General features: G+C 34.0%; 2 protein-coding genes across 4 annotated transcripts; both read right to left on the minus strand.

Moving 5' to 3' along the window:
* Positions 1–1,009: 1,009 nt before the first annotated feature.
* On the minus strand, positions 1,010–4,446 carry LOC112091771 (bifunctional 3-dehydroquinate dehydratase/shikimate dehydrogenase, chloroplastic-like). 3 transcript variants are annotated; one of them, XM_024166207.1, is made up of 11 exons: positions 4,133–4,446; positions 3,760–3,967; positions 3,547–3,652; positions 3,194–3,412; positions 2,702–3,042; positions 2,508–2,571; positions 2,289–2,400; positions 2,027–2,176; positions 1,794–1,942; positions 1,547–1,709; positions 1,010–1,336 (listed from the first exon to the last, which is right to left on the minus strand). In XM_024166207.1, exons 2-11 carry the CDS (start codon positions 3,957–3,959, stop codon positions 1,293–1,295), a joined length of 1,548 nt encoding a protein of 515 aa, XP_024021975.1. In that variant the 5' UTR covers positions 3,960–3,967; positions 4,133–4,446; the 3' UTR covers positions 1,010–1,292. The 3 variants fall into 3 exon arrangements, with proteins under 3 accessions (XP_024021975.1, XP_024021976.1, XP_024021973.1); XM_024166208.1 differs by having other exon boundaries at positions 3,194–3,400; positions 3,760–4,446; XM_024166205.1 differs by having other exon boundaries at positions 1,011–1,336; positions 3,760–4,446.
* Positions 4,447–8,926: 4,480 nt separating this feature from the next.
* LOC21393514 (FRIGIDA-like protein 5) lies at positions 8,927–13,469 on the minus strand. Its single transcript, XM_010099035.2, has 7 exons — positions 12,677–13,469; positions 11,648–12,241; positions 11,209–11,375; positions 10,943–11,126; positions 9,971–10,681; positions 9,469–9,635; positions 8,927–9,370 (listed from the first exon to the last, which is right to left on the minus strand). The coding sequence occupies exons 1-7, from the start codon at positions 13,323–13,325 to the stop codon at positions 9,233–9,235; spliced, it is 2,610 nt and encodes an 869-aa protein (XP_010097337.1). The 5' UTR covers positions 13,326–13,469; the 3' UTR covers positions 8,927–9,232.
* Between the last annotated feature and the right edge of the window lie 1,989 nt (positions 13,470–15,458).

A 15,458-nucleotide genomic window follows, 5' to 3' on the forward strand; every position in this document is an offset into this window, starting at 1 on the left:
TCGTTTATATCCTACTAAATAACCTGTCATGAAACTAAAAATTCTAATAACTGCTACCATCAAAAAGTAATTAGCGGTATTCTACCATAAATTTGGTATATGGGTTTAACCAATGATTTTGATTATGACTTTTGAAATTTAAATTTTTATGAGATAAAAATACTGTAGCAGAATCAAAACTATATATTTGAACCCGTGAAAAACTATATACCAAACATACCCTAAAAGTTCTGACAATAAACATTAGTCAGCCAAAAATTGCAATTTGAAAGGAAAAGTAGAGATTTTTTTTTTTTTTTTGCGGTAAATTAAATTGGAGATTGTTTAAGTACATATGAAGGAGACATTTGAGAAAAATCATTTGAGTTGAGCAACAGAATAAAAAATTTGTTTCAATAGCAAGAGATAAGCATATCAGACTTGGATCTGAAGTTTACTTAACATGGGTTGCACCGTTGCACCTACTACATTGGCAAATAATTTTGAAGCAAACGAGATCCCATATTATTTTTCTTTCATACATGTTATCTCTAAGGAGCCTAAAATTGCCCAAAAAGTAGGCTGAAAATAAGCCAACAATTCGGGAAAAAAAAGTGACAAATGTTCGGATATTCGTTCTAAAATAATTTTATTTTTTATATGAAAATGAAAATGAAAACGTTTTCAATTTCAGACAGAAATTATTTTTAAAAATGCGTTTGGTATTTTTATCAAGAGATTATTTTTAATATAAAAAAACTCGTTAATGTCTCTCTCTGCTCGAGAGATGAGAAAACAAAAACAAAAAATAATGACTAAAAATCATTTTTCATTTCTCTCATATTATACTAAACCAAAAAATCGTTTTCATTTCTATTTTTTGTCTTTATTGCACCAAACACCGTTCTAAAAACGTTTTCATTTTTTCTTTAATGAAAAATGTGAAAAATAAAAACGGGATTAATTCTAAACACGGCCTTCATTTTGTACCCTTCTCATGACTTTACACCTTAGAATAGATTGTCGTTGAAAGTAGGCGTTTTAGCCAGATGTTATATTCTGCAATCTTTGAAGTTGGTATAATGGTATTGCTCTTTTGTTGCATAAGATATAAAAGAACTTTTCATGATCAATCATATGAATTACAACAACATTAACTGTGCCAAAGATGAATTTTTCCATCCATGGAAATTTCTCGATTTATGTGAAATTTCCATGACTAAATCATATATTGCATATCAAATTATATGCAATTTACTATTTGTCACATATATTGTACACAATTGAATGTTTGTTTCTTTTGAAGGAGAGCATCAAAACTTTTCCCAAATAATCTCGCGCATGAATTCCACAGGTGCTGCAAAAACCAGGAAAGGAAAATGGAGTTGAGATCATCTGAATTTTCCAAGCAAAATCTCTCTCTCATTTTTTTTTTCCAGTAAACATGTTGACATGATTAAGGAAGATGACCTTAGAAATTTCAAAGATCAAGATGACAAAAAGACTAGACCATGAGATGATTGGATATGGAAAAACAGAAGGAAAAAAAAAAAACATAAAAACTTACCTTGTCCACCTGTGAAGAGATTGAACTGACCAACGGCCTGTCGGAGAAACATTTCAACTCCACTCACAACGATGGCGCCGGAGACTTCTGCTTCTTTCAATAATCTGGTTTTTCTTGGGTTGTAAACCGAGTCAAACACAAGTTGATAATCTCCCAAGCTTGCCTTAAAAGAGCAAAAACATGTCAACGTAGAAGCCAAAAATTGAAAGCCATGGTAATGGAAATAGACTAGGAAATTGTAGACGACCTCAGAAACAGGAATTCTATCTGTATTTGGATGCATTCCAATTGGTGTTGCATTGGCAAGAACTGCACCTTTCTCGGGCTGGAACTGGTCTAAATCTTTGAAACGCCTTACTTCGCCATTTACAGCGCAAGCAAGAGACTTTGCTCTGTCTTTTTAGGACAAAAAACAAGAATCAGGACACAAGTGATTTTGATTAACTTTTACATTTTTTTCATACTTTATCATTATCCTACCAAAATCTATGTCAAAAACGACCACACGAGCTCCTCTACTTCTGGCGCCAAATGCCAAGGCCCTTCCTGCGCCTCCGGCACCAACTAGAACAAACATCTTTCCATATAGTGGAGCATTCATGGCTGTTTTTCCATTAATGGATATGTGTTCTGTCACATATCAAATGCAAAAAATGTGATCATCAACCGAAAAACATTTGAAGAATTAGGAAGCATAACATTTTCAAGGGAGCTTAGGGATTTTCTTGTGTGTGTGAATTACCTTTTATTAGAGCATCCTCTATTGCAGTTATTGCAGCCTCACAATCTGTGTTGTAACCAACCAACTCTCCATTACCGGGCCTCCTTATAATCGTATTAGCCGCGGCTATAGACTAATGAACCATTAAAAAAGTTATTAGCTTAGAAAAGTACTCAAATTCCATAGTTATTAGGAAAACAAGCAATAGAAAATGCAACTTTGAGACTTGAGTGGACCAACCTGAGCAAGTGGATGGACTTCATTGCAGAATCCAATTACAGCTTCCTTATATGGAATTCCAACACTAGATTATCACCAAAATGAGGAGAAACAAATCACGTTTTAAGACAAGAGTAGACCCTTTAAAGTACTCTTTGTGAAGAGTTGAGATTTTTGTTCTTTTGGTCATGCTAATTGACAACTGCGTGAGATACCTGAATCCAACAAAGTCATGGCTAGGATAGGCACCGAAGAACTTCTGGAGATCATCGACAAGCATCGGAACATAAACTCCGTTGAAGTTCGCGTGTCTAAGGACGGGATTATGCAGTATAGGACCTTTGCTGTGGCCAACAGGCTTTGAGATGAGCCCAAAAACTTTAGTCTCCTCATTTATGTAGTGAACTTTGTAGGCTTCTCTGAGGCTAGCTAAAGTGGGTAAACCCGGAACAGAATCTCCTTCTATAGTGCCATATACCATAAACCCGCCATATTTTGGGGACAATATCTGACTTATAAGACCTCTTTCCCCTGAAGAGTATGCAATCAGTGGCACCTGCAGGCAATACCAAAAACTGTCAAGTTTTCAGAATAATTAATCTACCAATACTTTGTTTTATACTTCTTATTGAAACTACATCTGTTTACTTCTTTTCTGAATGATTCTCCAATGTTGCTATATAAACAGGAAAAGAAAAAACACAAACCTGACAACATGATAAGAGGTGAAAAATTCTTGGTAATTCTGTAATATCAGCTGCATTGATGACGAGTTTGGCAATATCGGCACCGGTAGCTTGAATGCTTGCAACAATATGGCTGAGATCTTCTTCTGAAGGGGTCACTCCATTCACATAGCAAGACACAATAATTTTGCTGTCTCTACTACGTTCCTTTTTGTTTTCCTCCACAAGCTTAGAAGCCACCTAAAATACATAAGTTTTCTGCCTTTCAACAGTTCTTGATTGAAAAAGAGACTATTATAATAGATAAGATATTCAGATGGAAAATTAAAAAAACTGAATATTTCAACAAACTCAAGAACATTAAAGCATTATACCTCGAGATCATATTCGACATAATCAGCTCCCAACTCTTGAGCCAAATGAAGTGCTTCGACTCGAGCACGTTCATCGCCTTCGTACAGACCACCTTCCTGTTTTCGCCTGAAATCATGAACAAGCTTCTTACAAAACAGAAACAGAAAAGTCTCATTTTTTAGCCTTGCCAAATTGACACAAGATAAGAAGGTCTAACTAGTTAGAAGCCATACCGGTACACGGTAAGAACCGGCAATGGCTTGTTTCTCAAGATGGTTTCGAGGTCATTGCGGGGCTGGAAGTTGTCAATGCAGTCCAACCTGATCTCCACCATATCAGCACCTTGTGCCTTTGCCTGGTGCATTTGGCTCACCATTTGCTCAATGGATTGAGCCATTAGTGGTGCACAGATCAGGGTTGAACTTTTCTTCATCCCAACACCTTGGAATTTGCCAAAGAAACTACAACAAATGAGGGCTGGGATTGATGTGCGTACCAGTTGTTTGCCCTTAAATAATAATAATAAAAAAACAGAAGCTATTTGGAAAGAGATCAAGAAGACAATTTGAATACAGAAAGAATAGCTATTTAGTTGGATTTCTCTACTTGGATTGCAATGCTGTCCAATTCCATGAAGAAGTAAAAAACAAGCTATGCAAAGACAGAAAAGCTGAGATAGGCAATACACTTAAATAGATGTCGGGACTTATATATAAATTGGGGTACTTGGGAGTTGGTGGCAGTTTGTAGGTAAAATGAATGAAGGGATGAGAATGGCTCAAAAGGGCAAAAAGAAGAATAAAAAGGGAAATGTAGTAATCAATTTCAGCGCTTGCCTTGCCGGGAAGCATTTGACATCTTCCTTGTGATCAGCGCATGCCAGTAATGGTTAGGTTCAACTGGTGCAGGCCATGGGGAGTAGGTGAAACCCAAGTAATTTGATTTTTTCTGATATGGTATGTTTCTAAATGTTAGATTTAATAAAAATCACATTACGATAAAAAAAAATATAAAATTAAAAAAACTCGATAAATACCTAACCTGCCCAGTTAAATTATGGAGAAAAACTTATAAGTCATAAATCATGCAAATGTTCGGTGAAATTCTTCTATGGTGTTAAGGCTTTGTTCATTTCGTCGATTCGAGTTTTACTACAGTAAAAAGCTCTTAGAAACAGTCACATATAACTTTTTTGTTACAGTAAAAAGCTCTCACACAAAATTATATCTCTACTCGAATTACAAACTCGAATCAGCAAAATAAACGAGAATCTTAAAGAGTGACGCGACCATGTTTTGCTCCCATTAATCCATCAAGGAGTCAAATATTGAGGTAGTCAAAGATAATAGGTTAAACCAATTGAGAGAATATATAGAAATTAGGTGAAGCCTGCCATTTGAATCACTTTTCACACGTTGCCAGCTTTTTTAAAAAATTTTAAATGTTTCACAAAATTTAAATACCGTTGAATATATATATATATATATTTGGAATATCGTTGAATATAATTTGATCGCAGGACAATGTATTTTTTAAAGAAGTCATGATCATGACCACAATTGGTCTCGGAGGACCAACTAAAAAGTTATTTTTCTCAAAGAAAAGAAAAGTCATAACATTATTCTTGTCCGTGAGCCAACTTTAATATATATGCATGTGGTACGAGCGAACGAGGCCTAAATAATAATAATTTTTTAACGAGCACCCTTATTCAATCACATTGTCCTCTCACAACAATTGTGAGTGTGATTGAGCTCCACCACTTGATGCCATTCTGTGTACAAAATTGATGCCCCGTTCCGTGACAGTTTCGCATCACATATAGCAATTGGGTCCGACTTTACTCTTTGAATCTATTTAATTTACTAATTTGAGTTGTGATATAATTTTATGTAAAAAATTATATAATTATTTTTAAATATTTTTTATTATAATAAATTTTAAATTTTAAATTTTAAATTATGAAATAAACGACATTTTTGTTTACGTGCGGGGCCATCTTGCCGCTTCACTCGTCTTTGGGAGAGAGTACGACTCAACCTCGACGGCGGTTGGTGCAGCTTTTTCCTTCGTTAGTGCAAGACTTCGGTACTTTTTCTGGCCTTTTAAAATGACGCTTGCAAAAGTCTTTTTCCTTTCCACTTAGGCACCAACTCATTCCCACGTCATAAGTATTAAAGAACAAGTTGAAGGACAAAGCCAAATAGCACACACGACCGTCCAAGATCCAACAATTTCCACTTTTCACAAAGAAAATGTCCGCAGAAGACAACTTTGATATGCATTAATTAATTATATATATATATATATTATGCTGAAACGATATTGAGATGGATAATGGTAGGTGAAATGGAGAATCCATTGTGATTATATCCATCTAATACATTTCCATCTTCACCTACCATTCTATAATCTTCTGTCTAATCCAAAACAAATTTCCTCTTTTGTCTAAAAAAACTACGACTAATAATAATAATAAATAGAGTTTGTTTATAATCCGCATTATTAATAGTTGTAATATTTTATTATTAAATTTAATCAAAATTACATAACATAATAAATAAACTTTTACATCTGAAAAATGAGAGATTATCGATAATTTATTTACTACCAAGAAAGTCTCGAAAATAAAACTTCTGTTTAGTTGCAAAGAAAATCAGATGGAATAGAAAAAAAAAGAAAATAAGAGAAAAAGAAGAAAATAAGGGATGGTGGCATATCCCTTGTGATTCGTGAGAGAGAGGGTGGCGTGGGACCCGGATGTCAGAGGTTCAAGGGAACGTTGCGCCGCTCACTTTTTTTGCTTCATCTTAATCCATCCGATCATACACGTGTCGTCCATTGCGTGTCCGAGTGATTCATCTTCGGCTCACCGCATCTTACTTTGGCCTTTACACGTGGGCTGAGTAGTTGGGTGGGGCCAACTTAAAAGTGAATTTTTTTCTCTGTAGACGCTCAAAGGGGATTTTTTCTCGAAAGTTTTCTAAGGGAGAAATCTATGATATAGAATGGAAAAAACCTATATAAGGTTCTTCTTTTTCTTTTTCTTTTTTTTTCTTTTTTATTGTTTAATTTGCATTAGAAACTATATAGTATATATATATATATATTTATTTTGATACAGTCACAAACTTGCACTATCATTAATTTTTTTTTTCTTTTTTATTGTTTAATTTGCATTAGAAACTATACAGTATATATATATATATATATTTATTTTGATACAGTCACAAACTTGCACTATCATTAAATATGCATTTTATATGGTTATTTTTATATTTTATGTTATCTAAGTCCCGTTCATTTTATCAATTTAAGTTTAGAATTCGAGTTTTGCTTCAGTAAAAAATTCTCAGAAATAATCACATCTAATTTTTTTACTACAGTAAAAATTTTTCACATAAAGACACATTTCAATTCGAATTAAAAACTCAAATCAGCGAACTAAACGAGCTTTTAATGTCTATTCTTTTTGAATTGAAAATTTCGTTCAATACCATATCAATTTTCAAAAACATGCACTACACAGTAAAACACGTTTTTTTTTTTTTTTTTTTTTTTTCCAGTTGTAAATATATGGTTTAACAATGCTGCATATGTTGGACAGCTGCAACTTTCATATTGGGGTCTTTCTTTGGTTTCCTTCCCAGTTCCCTCCTTACCTTTGCGTAGACTTTGGATTTTGTTGACTTGTTCTTTAAGGTTGACTGTTAGTTGATTTGAGCCTCTCTTTTGTATCCTTTATTTTTCGCAATAATTCAACCAATGAAGAGGTAGGTATGCCATGTCTCCCAATAATTTAGACATCTCCAAAAGTTATAAGAGATGACAAAAAAAAAAAAAAAAAAAAAAAAAAAAAAAAAAAAAAAAACACGCCGTCATTTTTTATCCCTTATTTAACTACGTAAAAATTTTTTTTATCTTATATCAAAGTTTATTTTTTATATCAAAGTAATCTTACATAAAAATAAACTAAAAATAGTAGTTTCAAATTTAATTTGTCGTTTTCATTCTTAAATATTTGTCTTTAACTATGTAAAAATTGATGTGAAAAATAGTAGTTGCAAAGTTAATTTTGTCATAATCCTAAATCCACCTCTAATATGGAGGTTAAAAGGAAATCCTTTTAGTATTTGATATATCAACATTATCCTTGAGATAATCCAGTATTGGCGTGCCATCAATATGACATGTTTGTCCTTATTATCCAGTCAATATGACATGTATGTCCTTATTATTAACACTTTTTTGATCAAACAAAAAAGAAAAAGAAACAACATTAACAAGATACAGATTATAGAAATCATGGGTAGGAATCTTTTGTTCCCAATATTTCTATACAAGACAGTCTTATTGCCTCAACATACGACTTCACTTTCTTTGAGCCATACCTCAGTACTCATCATACATTCAGCAGAAACAAAATGTCTAATGCACCAAAGTACTAAACAAAATGTCTGTTACAACTTCAATAATCCTGACTTGCATGTTATGATCAAAGTAAACTTGTATATAAAAAAACAAAATACTAAAATAGTAGTTGCAAATTTAATTAGTCGCTTTCATCTTTAAATGTTCACCTCTAACCTATAATAATTTACGCAAAAAGTATTAGTTGCAAACTTAATAATCCTAAATCCGCCTCTAATTTAGAGGTTAATTTTGTGTTATAATCCAAAATCCACCTCTAATGTTATAATCATTAAATGGCGTTAAGCGTTAAGATACAACATTATCTTTGTGATAATCCACCAATATCACATGTCTTTCTGATTTTCATTGACCAAAAAAGAAAAATTACAATAACCAAATTATAGAAATCACGTAGGTATGAATCCTTTGTCACCAATATTTCTATACAAGACAGTCTTATTGCCTCAAACATACAACTTCACTTCTCCACTCTTTAAGTGAAACCTAGACTTGTTTATTTACATCTAAACTCAAAAAAAGTTACAACTTTACTAAAGTTTATGCTCTTTTATAAAATTTAAGTTTGAACTTAAATTTTAACTTAAATTTATGGTTAAAATACGAGTTTAAATTCCTCATTCAACTCAAGTTCCTAAACTCAAAACTCAAATTAATGAACAATATTTTTTTATTCTTAAAAACACCATAACTTTTTTATTTTAATTTTGATTAAGATGATTTTTTTTATGCGTTCATAATAAAGAGACGAATAAAACCTCACAAATATACCCTATTAAAATTTTTTATCACCATTGAGTTTTTATTAAAATACTACATAAATACAAATTCAAGTTTTGATCCACCCTAACACAAACTCAAATAAATTCTCATTTCAAACCATAACTCAAAATGTGCACATCCAAACACAAACTCAAATTAGAGTCTCAACTCAAACTATACTTAAATATACCTTAACTCAAATCAAGATCTGAACTCAAGTTACCCTAACTCAAAAAATGCAAATAAACAAGCCCTCATTACTCGTTTTATGTTCAGCAGATACAGAATGCCCAATGCACCCATTTTTAGGATCATCAAATTATAACTGCCCATCTTAGTGAGCTCATCTGCCGAGTAAAAAACGTAGAGCTTGGCACTCCAGATCCGTCCTGCCCAAAAAAACCCGTAAAATAGATTTTTCTTTGATATTGTGTATTGTTTTTACACGGCTTTCAACTGAAATACTGATAAGTTTATCATTTGCTTTCTGCTTCTCTGGCTGTACGGTATCATTCATTTACATGTGCCTTTCTTCTTTTGCAGCTCAACGATATAGTTCTCGAGATTTTGAGGTCGGTATTCTGATTCAAGCTTGAATTTAGCGATATATCCGATTACAGTTCTCACAGCTTCTATTTCTTTGTCTACGGCCTGATTCCATAAGCAAATCACAGCGAAGCAGCAGAGTTAGAATTGAACCTCATGCTATGGAAAATGCCAAAGTGTAGCTTGAAGAAAAAAAGTGATACCTCTTTCGAAATCAATTTGGCTCCTTTCTTGTATATTTTTTTCTTAGATTGCTTCAGATAGTCCTTCAGCAGATGTACTGGTTGGAACCTATCTTTCAGTTCAAATGCATATATATGTTCAATGGCCTCAAGTAGCATAGACTTTTGGATGAGATTCTCGATAAGAACTGTCAGACAAATCAAAAACCACAGATTTAATTAAACTACCACAAACAATGTCGAATAGCCTAATATCTAAAGTTTTATCACTGTTTTTGATTTCATCAAACTATCACAAACAACGTCGAATAGCCTAATATCTAGAGTTTTATCACCTAAGCCAATTTACAGTTATCCTAATTCAGTAATAACTCTAACCAGGTGAGAGATTGCAAGGAAAGATTAAGCTGAAGTTTGATATAGATAACATATGAAGTTCAAACAGATTAGAAATCCAGTACGGAATTCATTTCTCAATCTGAAAGGGTGGGATTATAACAAACAATCTTTGGGATCTACTCACCTTCGACTTTGTCTGCCAAACCAAGGATATGACATAAACCAGGAGACGCTCTGTGCTGATTCGCGGTTGCCAAAAGACCGAGAAGCTCATCTGCCCCATAATAAGACGTGAATCCATAGGCCACGATAAAATGCAGAAATCCATACACATTCAAACCAGTCTGATATTGCTGTCCCAAATTAGCTCTCCATTCATTTGCCATCTTCAGAGCTTCCACTTTCACACGAGGATTGATCTTGGGTGATATAGTTATTAACTGCTCCAGCAAGAGAACGCAGCTCTTTCTTACCGTGTTTATTGACAAACTCTTATCAAACTCAGGCTGCACACAGAGACTTCCCCGCATTGCATCTAAAACAAGCTTTGCTGGGTCGGACGCAAATTGTAAAGCATCACAAACCTCACCGCACATGAAATCATGCTCCGCCGCGTGGTTATATAGAAACAATCTCAAACTCTTTCCGTCCATATTGATGCAAAAGGACTTGAGTTCAGGCCAAGGGCTAGCGGATGAAGAAACCAGTGAATCGTGGTCCTCCACATGCTCATGGGATAGGATGCTTGAACGCCCTCCATCCACACTGATACAGAAAGACCCCAGTTGAAGCTGCAGACCAGTGGAGAAAGAAAATGTTTCATTGTCCAACTCTAGATAATCCTTTTGACTCGCAGATGGTTCAGCCTTTACTCCGCAATGAGGGATAGAACTCGCTAAGCAGTCATAACATCAAGCAGCGCATGGAGATACCATCAGCTAGGGAACTTTAAATTTAAACCAAACTCATTCAAACTTAAATAATTTTTAAAGCAATCATATATAAAGGATTAAGTAGCAACCATATAACAAAGTCTATTATAATTGAATATGCACATTAATCTATCATAAGAAAGCTAATTTTTTACTCACTGTCTAAATTTCATTAAAATTTCAACTGTTTTCACCACATGCTGGAGAATGGATTAGAGCATTACTTTTCCCTTTCGATTTCATCTTCTCTGTCCGTGTGGATACAGTTTTGGGCTCCTTCTTCTTATTTTCCAGATCCACAATTTGTTTCTCAAGGTCATCAGGTGGATATTCTGATTCAAGTTTGTATTTAGCAATGTATTTGATAACAGTTCTCGTAACAGCTATTTCTCTGTCTATGGCCCCATCCTGTAAGCAAAGTTCGAAACTCAGAGTTGAATCTTAACCAATATTGACTTGCAGTATGAGAAAGAACATACGAAACAAATACCTGTTGTAATTTTGTTTTGTTTCCTTTCTTGTATATTATTTTCTTAAAAAACTTCAAATAGCCCTTTAGAAGACGTACTGGCTGGAACTTATCCATCAGTTCATACGCATAAATATTGTCAACGGCTTCAAGCAGCAGAGTCTTTTGTATGAGGGTTTGGATTACAACTGTCAGACATAAATCAAGAACCGTGGATTTAATCAAACTGCTACTAGAAAGAGAAAAAAAAAAGGACCAAAAGCCAATTGCAAGTACGATTGCCACAAGCCGAATTCTAGTCATTCTAATCTGATATCCATCGAACCATCCAAAACATAAGGGATGGCATGAAAATATAAAGCTTAACTATGATAGATAATAAAACAATTTGGAGCACATAGATATATGTTTCTTATTTAAAAGTGGAAGAAAATTAACAACATATTTGGGATCTGCTTACCTTCTACTTTATCTGTCAAACCAAGGACCTGACATAAAACAGGAGAGGCTTTATACTGACTGGCGATTCCCAAAAGACGAAGAAGCTCATCTGCCTCATAGTTAGATTTTAATCCATAGGCCGCTAGAAAAAGCAGAAATCCATACACGGTCACTGGGCGTTGATAAATCTGTCCTAAGTTAGCTCCCCACACATCCGCCATCTTCAAAGCTTCCCCCCTCACAAGGGGGCTTAGCTGGGGGGATATAGTCATTAATTGCTCTAACAAAAGAATGGAACTCTTTCTGACTTTAGCCATTGTTAGACTCTTATCAAACTGGGGCTGTGAACGGAAAAAACCGGGTATTGCATCCAAGACAAGCTTTGCCGGATCCGGAGCATGACTTAGAGCATCATAAACCTCACTGCACAATGAACCATACTCCTCCACCTGCTGATAGAGAAACAATTTCAAATGCCTTCCATCCATACCAACACAAAAATACTTGAGCACTTCCAAGCGGCTTGCAAATGAAGAAGCTATCTGGTTGACCAACTGCAATTCTTCCTTCATTGACCGGTCAATCTTTTCTTGAGAATCAAGGGTTGTGCTCACTAAGTAGGTATAAGATCAAACAATTCACAACAAGGAGAAACCTTTAAGATAAACAAAGCCCCATATACCTAAATAAGTTTCAAACAAGTAGCAATCAAGATGCACATAATAGTGGATCGATGCAACTACAACTTCACTGCTCTTTCAAGGTACAATAAGAGCATCTCCAATTCAATTCTACCTTTCTATGCCAATGCCAAAATTTGGTATTTGGTAAGAAACCATTCTCTAATCAATGTTATTCTTAATGTGTATTGGGCATGTGTTCAACTTGGTGTCAAATTTAGCACCAATTATAGCATTTGCCAAATTTGGCATTTTCAATATTTGCATTTCAAATGGTGTAAAGACATATTTTCCGTGACAAAGATATTGAAGCAAACACCTTATTATGGATATACAAATACAATTCAATACAAACTTCCAAAACATACTCGGATCTGTGACACCTAAACCAAGCTCTATTTCCAACTCACTGGCTTCGGCTTGTTCACTCTGCTGCCCAATACTCTCAAAAACACTCAACATTTCACCAATATCAATCTCACCAACTAATTCATAGGCACCCAAAAGCAGAAAAAACCCCAAGACCTCCAAAACACCCTTTTGTCCCTCCTCCATTTTCATCTTTGCCCTCCACTCTCGGGCCAATCTCGCCGCCTCCGCCTTCACATCCGGAGGCACAATTTTGGGCCTCAGCCTCGTCAACTGCTCCAGCAAAACCACACAGCTTCTCTTCCAAACAGTCCCTCCTCCAATATCCATTTCCCCGTTCTCGGAATAAAACTCTTTAACCGCATCAAGAACCAATTTTTCCGGTTCTTCACACGATTTAAGCGCTTGGAAAATGCCATCGTGCAGCTTTTCTTGCTGACCCACGTACCCACTCAAGAAACCCAACAATTCTTTCCCGTCCATGCCTGCCATAGACCCAAAACCGAAATCAAAGTTTCGGACCAAATCGATCTCTTTCTCCTTGGATTCGAGTTCTTTAAGGAGTTTTTTCACGCGGGCCTCCTTAATCTCAAGCTCGTTCAAGCGGGTTCCTATGAATTTCTGGAGAGAGACCAAGTGATCTACCATTTCGCCAAGACTCTGCTCTGAAACTTGCGGTTGTACGGAAATGTTTTTAAGCCGATCTTTTCAAGAGGAATTATGACTGTTCGTTTGGTTGAATATTGTACACTAGAGAGGAGAAGAAGAATATGCTGATCGGGCTTTGTTATGTAAGTAAAGCGCATTGTGAGTCGTTTTCCACTTGGTTTTGCAGATGTAAAGGACGAACAATGGAGTAAGATTGTGGGTCCCAACGCTTACCAACTTTATGGGAAAAAGAAACTATGAAGTACTTAACTAGGAAGAAACTTAGGGGCCGTTCCGCGGCTTTTTTTAAGTTAAAAACTTAAAAAAAATAATTTGAGTTATAATTTTATTTAAATTTATATTTTTTTAAGTTTAAATTTGAGTTTGAATTAGAGTTTGAGATTAAAACTCAAGTTTAAGTTTTTCTTTCAACTCGAGTTTAGAAATTTAAACTCAAATTAATGAATAATATTTTTTTTATTCTTAAAAATGCTATAACTTTTTCGTTTTAATTCTGATTTAGATGATTTTTTTATGCGTTCACAGCAAAAAGACGAATAAAACCCCACTTATAATATACCCAATTAAAATTTTCTATCAGCATTGAGTTTTATTAAAATACTATCTAAATACAAATTCAAGTTTTGACTCACTCAAACACAAACTCAAAAAGATTCTTATCTGACCAAACACAAACTCAAATTACAGATTTAACTCAAGTTATAACTCAAACTCAACTCAAAATCTACACTCAAGTCACCTACTCAAAAACAGTAAAAGAACAGCCCCTTAGCCTCATTCACTTCGCGGATTTGAGTTTTCAATTCGAATTGAGATGTTACATTTTCTGAGAGCTTTTCACTATAACAGAAAGAGTTAGATGTGACATTTTCTGAGAGCTTTTTACTGTAGAAACCTAAAACTGAAAACTTGAATCGGTGAAATGAACGAAGCCATATTTCACTAATTTGAGTTCTATTAGAGTAGAAAATTTTTAAAAACAATTATATTTAACTTTTTTATTATAGTAAAAAATTCTCATATAAAGTCGCATTATAATTCAAATTAAAAACTCAAATCAGCAAATTAAACGGGCCGTATGAACTTTTGAAAGGTGAATCAAAGTTTAGATGACACGGATACAATAAACAAGGCAGAAGAAGAGTATGAGGCCCGTTTAATTCTCTAATTCGAGTTTTTAATTTGAGTTAAGATGTGATTTTACATGAAAATTTTTAATGTAACAAAAAATTTAGATGTGTCTGCTTCTAAGAGCTTTTTAGTGTAGTAACACTCAAATTTTAAATTCGAATCGGTAAAATGAACGAGACATTAGCATACTAGTATTTGACGCTTTTTTTTTTCTTTTTTCTATAAGAAGAAGATTGTTATTTTTTTCTTTTTTTTTGGGCTACTCAAAGAAGAAGAGTATTAAGGTCCGTTTAGTTCGCTAATTTGAGTTAAGATGACTTTATGTGAGAAATTTTTACTGTAATAAAAAAATTAAATGTGACTGTTTATGAGAGTTTTTTACTGTAATAAAACTCAAATTTTAAACTTAAATCGGTGAAATAAACGGGACCTTAATATACTAATATTTGGCGCCTTTGTTTTTTTTTTTTTGAGAACTTTTTATTATACATTTTGTTTAATGTGCGCAAGTTGCCACTCAGAATATTCATTAAGGCAGGCACTAGTACGAGAAGACTTGTATTATTTATTTATTTTGATCGAGTGAGTGTTATTTTTCATATATATATATATTTGCTCAATGTTATTTTTCATATGTTATTATATGTTCATTTATTTGCTGAAAAAATAATGGAAATTCGTGATGCAGGAAGGAAGTAGTTTCTAGGTATTGTGCTTGATAGTTCTTTGTGAGCATGATGTTCCACTGCCCATTGACCTATGTAATTATACGGCTTATTGGCAAGATGCGGCTTAAATTGAATTATATACCACTTTTAGGCTGTGTTTGGTGGGATAAAAAGAAAAAAGAAGTAAAATATTTAAGTAATGGAAGTAAAATGATAGAATTGAGATTTTTTCTCATGTTGTTTGGTAAAAAAAAATGAAAAATGAAAAGAAAATGAAGTCTAAGCATTTCATAATAATACCTTAATATAAATA

Source organism: Morus notabilis, unplaced genomic scaffold (genome assembly GCF_000414095.1).
Source record: "Morus notabilis unplaced genomic scaffold, ASM41409v2 Scaffold724, whole genome shotgun sequence".
Lineage (NCBI taxonomy): Eukaryota > Viridiplantae > Streptophyta > Magnoliopsida > Rosales > Moraceae > Morus > Morus notabilis.